This window comes from Synchytrium microbalum, assembly GCF_006535985.1.
Source record: "Synchytrium microbalum strain JEL517 chromosome Unknown SmJEL517_scf0014, whole genome shotgun sequence".
Lineage (NCBI taxonomy): Eukaryota > Fungi > Chytridiomycota > Chytridiomycetes > Synchytriales > Synchytriaceae > Synchytrium > Synchytrium microbalum.
Window position 1 is genome coordinate 512,402 of NW_022158363.1, and position 7,738 is coordinate 520,139.

A 7,738-nucleotide genomic window follows, 5' to 3' on the forward strand; every position below is an offset into this window, starting at 1 on the left:
CACCAGATATTTTAAATATATTCTGGCTTGACACCAGATGTTTAAACATATTCTGGCTTGACACCAGATGTTTAAACATATTCTGGCTTGACAGCAGGATATATCGTTATATGGGGGGCTACACTGTGATATAACTCACTACCCGGGCGCCTCACCTTTGATTTCTCACTATCCGGGCGTCACCTTGTGAGAATCTCACTTCTTCGAATGTCGCGTCTCTAGGACATTTTCGGTTGATCCAAAGCGGAACGATCAAACTGTGATATACATCGTAAAGAAGGTGATTCGACGCGCTCATTGCTTATGACGACATCTTTCACACTATTGTACACGACTTATACCTGCCTTAATACCCTCTGTCGTCTACTTTATGTAGGAAATCGAAAGTGCTCCAGTTTGAAAATCAAACAGTATCGAGGGCAGGCGAGAGATTGGTCCTTTCAAAGATATCGAAATCTCAATTATCGTATCCAGTATATACTACTAGTGGCTGTTACCGCTCTACATTACTTGTACCTTGAGAAATGCGAACTGAACCCATTTGTTGTTTCTAGTCTTTAGGCGGCGCAGAATTCTACTCTGAGGATACTATTGGAAACTATGGAGCTATACGAAGTCAATTTAAAAGAAGAGGCTATTAGGCTCTTTGACGATTTGGTCCTTCTTATATTCGACATTCTTAAAAAGCAAACAATTACAAACAATGTCAAGGAACGACGCATCGCAAACCAATGTCTTCTGAACATGGCTCTAGTCTGTAAAGGCTTCAATAGAATGGCGTGTAGTCGACTATATGGTATCTCAGTCTTCCTGGGAAACGAGGCAGTGGAGGCCGGATTCAAGAAACACTTGGATCTTGTCAGGCATCGTAAACCAGGTCTATATCGACAAGAGACTGTTAAGCATATCAAAGGCCTGAATCTGGAACTGACTCAGCTGGAGTGGCTCGGACTCTCGGATCTTGGATACTCGTCTATAGATAGCTTAACTGTACAGGTCAAAACGCCCGTCCCAGTTTGGGAATGGAATCTACCATCAACTGTGACGAAACTAACTTTGACGGTTTGGAATGTAAGGACGGCCTGGCTGCGTAAATTCTTGGAACAACAACCATGGGAAGTTGTCTTCCAAGAAATACCTGATCTGAAGGAGCTTGAGCTCGAATCCATATGGGAAGCACTATTTAATTGTATGTCAGCAAGCCTGTCCCGTATGAATTTGACAAGCATTACGATTGATTCTGATGCAATTTGGAAGTGTCCATTTACACTGGCCACTCTAGCTGGAAGTCGTAAAACATTAGGAAAGCTGAAAATAAGTCAAGCCCCTTGGAAGGATAGTCCCGAAACTATCAGATCGTTTGAACAATTAGCGGAATTGGATGTGATGCACTCTATGAGCCAGCTGCAACTAGACTCACTACGCCCTGGGATGAGAGAGCTTCATAGCTGTGTCGAACTGCAGCCACCGATAAATGTCACCAACTTTATAATGGCAAACTCAGCAACCCTGGTACGAATCTCTTTGTTGAGGAATGAAGCAATAACCAGTCCCGTCCTCGGTAATGCTACACGTTTAAAGCACTTGCACATTCCGTCTGATAATGCCCAAGGAGGAGACCTCAACGGCTTGTTGGCAGTCCATGGCTCCAAGCTACAGAGTCTGTATATAGAATACCAGAGCGACGATATGACGCTGGAACCATATGATCCAATCCTCATTCCGAAACTTGCTCCCAATCTCGTCTATCTGGTAGTTGGGTCTGAATATCTTGATATTGCTGCTCCAGAGTGCAACCAATTCTTCCATGATGCGGTTGCCAATATGGTAAAGCTTGAGCGGCTAAGCTACAGGTTTAGGGAGGGCTTAGATGGTGACTTGTTTTTGAGGGCTGTGGAAATACGACGTAGTAGACCGAAAGCTCCACTACTTGATGTCCCTCACATATCAGTGAAATTCCGTGTGCATATGACGGAAGAGGAGCTCAAAGCCAAGTTGGAAGGTGTGATTGATTGTGAGGACTTGAGGATTATAGTGTAGCTGTAGGCGCAAAGCTGGAGTAGATTTTTCTCAATATATAAATTTAGCAATTGGGGTATCAAGAACTTCAAAAATTGGTGACTGTTCTGAATGTTTCTACCGAACATTAACAACATCTACTCTATCACTAGTATCAAAATCATGGATTTTATTATGTTGCATTCAAGGATGGAGCTATTAGGCTGCCTAAGGCTGCCTAATAGTATTCCAAAAGCCAATCGACTGTATTTGCACTGATTAAATTGAGGTTTAAAGAAGATGTCATCAAACTCCAAGCAGAAAAAGGGCTCCTATATCAGGTTATTGCTATTATTGCTCACAACAAACTTGAATGTCACAAGCTGGGTGCCCCTTTGAAAGCTCATGATATAGAGGAAATGACATGAATCATGATTGGACTTGTAAATCGTTTGTATAAAGTTGCTAGGAATCCTGGAGAAGAATTAATAATATTTCGTCGCAAATGAACCAAGCGCTGGATATTTTACGTATGAATCACGTCGAATGAGCAAAGTAAAAGTATACTGGGATGTTGCTTTGTTCCTTGTATATGACACATGCAACGAATCTAATCCCAAGTCGATTTTGCGAAGCTCCGAAATTGATTTGCCGAAGTTTGTTAGTGACTGTCGAGTTCATAGCTAGACATTTAACACACACGACAGCTTCTTTTCCAGAGATTTAAGGCTTGACAGCCAATTTTTCAAACAGGGAGGGGCTCGACACGTCTAGCCTATTATCCAGTTCACTGCGACAGAGGCGTCTCACCAAAGCCAAGTTGGATGCTGTTAAGGGCGATAGCTAAGTCCGATGCTGTTGAGAGGCCTACGTCAAAGTCGGATGCTGTTGAGGGGAGTGGGTAGCGTGTCGAGTAGTCTAAACTCTGCAAAATTAAAAGAGACATTGCCTGGAGTGGACTTATCACCGTATGTTAGGTGCAAGGAAATGCGCCTATGTCCATGTAGAGTGTGCCTGTTCGCTAGTGGCTTTTTTTTTCGCTAGGAGGCAATTGAATCAATCAAATGCTAGGTTTTCATTCGATTTTTGTCAAATTCACCAATAATCAAACCACTCCAATAGCTGAATTTCAACAACATTTTTTATATTATTAATATAATTTTCGGATAGAATAAAAGCATCAAGAGGCGTCATTGTGGCTAGTGTTGTCAAATTCGTTTTGTGTTTTATAGCTTTGGCTTCAGGCCTTCAGGCACTAGTTTCAAGCCCTCAACAGTTCCGCTGATATGTACGTGTTTATGAATCTGGATCTCGAGGCTCCTTCCATCACTACATTCAATGGCGCATCCTAAGACATAAGGTATATTGATGAGAATAGACAGAAGCATATTACTTAAAAAGAAAAGCACGTACCGTTCAACGAAGCGTCCGAAATAGCCAAAGCAAAGCAATCCACAACTCTCGATACGGGAATGAATCCACCCATGACTTTCATAGCTCCTGTAAGAGGCATGCCTTTGATTTGCTTCTCAAATTGGTCCTGTGTTACGCCCCGAGGCCGTGTTAGAGCAGTAGCGACTCCTCCTGGGCATCTACTTGATCGACTCAGAGGATTTTTCACATTGAATGATAGCAACAACTCCTCAAACTCACACGCAATTGAATCTCATTCCCTCTGGAAAAGGAGAACCTTGTAGCCCTTGACTATGCACATAGTTTGGAAGGGAGGCCGTGAATCCAACGACCCCGAATTTGGTGCCAGAATATACAGTCAAGTCTCCTGGATGCAGTCCAAAAACGGATGCTGTGTTGACAATGATCACTGGGTGTTTGGATTTTCGACAATGCTCCATGACGAGCCAGTTTCCATGCATGACTGATGTCAAATTCACTTCTACGGTTTGTTTCCAGTTCGATACAATAGCATTTGGAGTGAAGGCGACCCCTCTTCCAGCGTTTGCAATGAAAATCTATAATGAGTGCAATGTGAATCAAAATAACAGCCATATCCTGCCCTTTCAGCCAAACACCACTTACGTCCAAGTTCCCAAAGGTTCGTAGCGTCTGAGCGAATACAGCTTGAAATTCATGTTCTTTACAGACATCAGCTCGAATGAACAAGGCACAACCTTTTCCAAAGTCTTGATTCAATTGATTTTGAGCTTCGTCTCCTGCCTTGTCAGACAGGTCTGTCATAACCACTTTGGCACTACGCAATTGGGAAGCAGTCAGTTACAGAAAACAAATGGGCCAATTCATCATCATTATCATCCTCATCAGATCGGGATGCATTGGTGAAACTGATAAACTTGCCCGGCAGCAACCAGACGTTTCGCAATATTGAATCCTATTCCTTCAAAACTGCTAGCTCCAGTGATCAATGCGACCTTGCCGGTTAGATCCCCAGGTGAGATGGACATGTTCGGTCTGTGAATTTTGAAAGAGAAAGTACAGTCAGCCGATTGTAGGATGTGATGCAAGCAATTCCAACTACGTCATGGTATCGAGTACACCGGCGCAGCATCAATATAGTTCACTCTTACCAATGTCAATCTGTAAGAGCTTGTAAATCAGCGTTTGCGTCCTGTGCTGTTTGAATAATAAAAATAATGTTAAATGTAAAACGAGCGAGACTTCACCCTTGAAAAGTCGACAGACTGACTTCTACTTGTAAATGCAAAATACTCGTAATAGCAAGTGGAGATCTTGTTTTCTAGTATGAGTGATTGTCTGAGGATTTTGCATTTGACATTTTAAAAATACACGCACTGATAATCACGAGCAAACCACTACTTGCCAACAGTTTCAGAGCCGTCCAGGACGTGCAATGACACGTGAAATACCGATTTTGTCCTTTGGAAGTGACTACTTGCACCGTCCTTTAAAGCTTGGCACACTTGCAAATTGTTGATTGTTGAAAGAGATCCAAACATTAGAGATTTGAAGCGAGACAAGTCGATGCGTCTCGGAAGCTATAGCACATGATTAGAAGCTGTTAAAATTGCTCTTATTAGCATATCGATATCGACAGGTAGACAAGAATTGCTCGAAATAGTCTACGTTTTCAAATGGAACACCGCTGATTGTTGTTTCTTCAAGCAAACACCACAAGGCTAGCACTGTTAACAATGGAATTATATGAACACTATATTCGCGGAGGACGCTATTAGATTGCCAAACGAGCTTCTCCCCTATATCTTCGAACAAATCAAACAAACAACATTTAAAAAACTCGACGACTTCAACTCGATGCTTGGCAAAGATGGCTCAAGCCTGCAAGGCATTCAATCGAATGGCCTGTCCTCATCTCTATAGTACCCCGCTGGATCTGACGAAATATCGAGTGGAAACGTGTCGCAAAACACACCTGGACGGCATCCATAGACATCGAGTTGGACCATACCAACAAGAGGTCCTGTCTCATATTTATAGTCTGAGCATACATGCGACACATCTTAACTGGGTCGTTGGTCTAGATCTTGGCTCGTCGCTACATGATTTGTCTATGGAAGGAGGAGCTGTATGTGTACCTGTTGAGGATTGGAAGCTACCGTCAACTCTATGGAAATTAGGGCCAGACCAGAGACTCTTAGCTCATTTGCATCTCCACAGGAACTCGTATTTGATGGCGTGTCAACGAACCAAGAGCAACTCGATGCTCTAGGATCACGAATCAAAGTATTTGACGCCAATATGAGAGCAACCAAATACATTAGCCAATTTATTACCAGCAACTGTCAAACACTTGTAAAGCTCGCTGTATCAAGCAAAGCAACCATATCCAGACCCGTACTCGATCAAAGTCACCGAATAAAGTCTTTGTCGGTATCCTCTGACAATGCTCAACGAGGAGGGCTCCTCATCTTATTGAGAGACCATGGTCACAAACCAAAATATCTGAAAATAATTGAAAATAAATATCTCGAAATGATACTGCCTCCATTTGATTTGACTCTCATTCCCAAATATCTGATTGAGCTTGTACTGGACGGCACAGTGCCAATGAGCCATCAATTCTTCAGGGATACAATCGCTGATATGCCACGTCTGAAGATATTAGTTTACTCGCCTTTAAAAAGTCTTGACTACTACATGTTTGTTAAAGCTTTGGAAGTCAGACGTAGCACCCCATACGCATCTCGTCTGGTTATTCCAATGCATATCACTGAGGCATGGAAAGCATATGAGTATTCCTAATATCAAAGCAGCGATGGAAGGTGTCATAACATACGCTACATTTGGCATCGTAAAAACCATTGCCACTAGATCGTTAAAAGTTTGTAGAATAGATTGTTGAAGGAATTGTAAACAAGTAAATTCAAAGAATATACGCGAATCGCTGTAACTTTTGTATTATTAAGCCTCGTTGCAACACATCTCTGATCTCGACATTTCAACTTTTTACAAACATGCCTCCAAAATCAAGTGGAAAGAAGGGCAGCAAAGCATCCGGATCCAAATCTGCTGCAAAACCAATCAATAGGTCAGATCGTAAAGCTGTCGGTAAGGTCGTCTCTCCATCACAAACACACATTTACGCATTCTGACAAAACATCAATCTACCGTTATACGTATTTAGAAAGGACATCTACAAGAGGAGCAAACACATCTCTCGACACCGCATCGCGAGCCCGCGCGCTCCAGAAACGGCTCGATGAACTAGAACGTGATAATTCAGGAGCATTGCCTGATGTTGATTTGGTGACCACTGTGCTGCAGCCAGTGTATCAGACTGGTGCTGGGTCAGGCACAAAGAGGCCAAGAGGGTTGGCTGATGGAGAGAATCAAGACGGTTTGCTTCGTGATTGTGGTGTGGGATCATGAACTTGATGAACTGACTGTGATTTTTTTTGGTATAGCACCTGGAGCATCAACAAAGGGCCGAAAGCAACAAGTTAGACGATTGCTTCTGTTACGAAAGAACCTTTCTTCTTATATCGCTGATTCTGTGTGTGTTGTTGCTTCAGTTACAGAACCCTTTGATCCACACCAACCTAATCGCTCGTCGTGTCATAGAAATTCGAGCAATTACCACCTGGAACACCAACATACTTGACTGCCAACGCACCACCGTCGAAATTCCCGCCGAGAAAGATATGCTCAGTGTGTGGATTCGAAGGAACGTATGCGTGTGTCAAGTGTGGGATGAGGAGTTGCTCGATACGGTGCTTGGCTGCTCATGAGGAGACTAGGTAAGAGACAGTCTGTGTGGCGTGTGTACGAGCGAGAGCGTGACGAATGGCTGTTGCATCAACAGATTCTGGCGTGCTGGGGGTTTTTTTTGCTGTCTCAAGAAGCTCTGATCCTGGACTCATTGCTTTCTGTCAGCCGGGTCATGTACTTACTAATTCACTTTCGCTATCTAGGTGTCTGAAATTCACATCTTGAACAAAACGGCCTCTTTGAAACAACGAAACTGTCGCTCACTTGTAAAATTCAGTATATAGCATTATGAAAGTGTGTATGCATGTATAGTAATAGAGAGATAAATTTACAATTAACTACGAGATTTGGAAATATGGTGTTGTTGATGTCCTTTCTAATAGTGAAATGCTAGCCTACGATGTCTTGAAACGGAGTGCAAAAAGGTGGAAGCTTTGCCAGCAAGCTGAAACGTTACATTTAGTCGTGTTTATTGGTTTTTACAGCAGAAAAATCGGCTCCCGCTGCTCTGCTTCAATTATTCACTTGACCTCTGTGGCATGTTGTTCAAGTCCCTGTACACGATCCAGGAAAGAGA

The 7,738-nt window shown here is 42.8% G+C and overlaps 1 protein-coding gene across 1 annotated transcript; it reads left to right on the plus strand.

The window, feature by feature from the left end:
* Nucleotides 1-6,407: 6,407 nt before the first annotated feature.
* SmJEL517_g03043 (uncharacterized protein) lies at nucleotides 6,408-7,194 on the plus strand (the record flags this gene model as incomplete). Its single annotated transcript, XM_031168971.1, has 4 exons — nucleotides 6,408-6,501; nucleotides 6,578-6,790; nucleotides 6,858-6,946; nucleotides 7,015-7,194. The coding sequence occupies 4 exons, from the start codon at nucleotides 6,408-6,410 to the stop codon at nucleotides 7,192-7,194; spliced, it is 576 nt and encodes a 191-aa protein (XP_031025147.1).
* Between the last annotated feature and the right edge of the window lie 544 nt (nucleotides 7,195-7,738).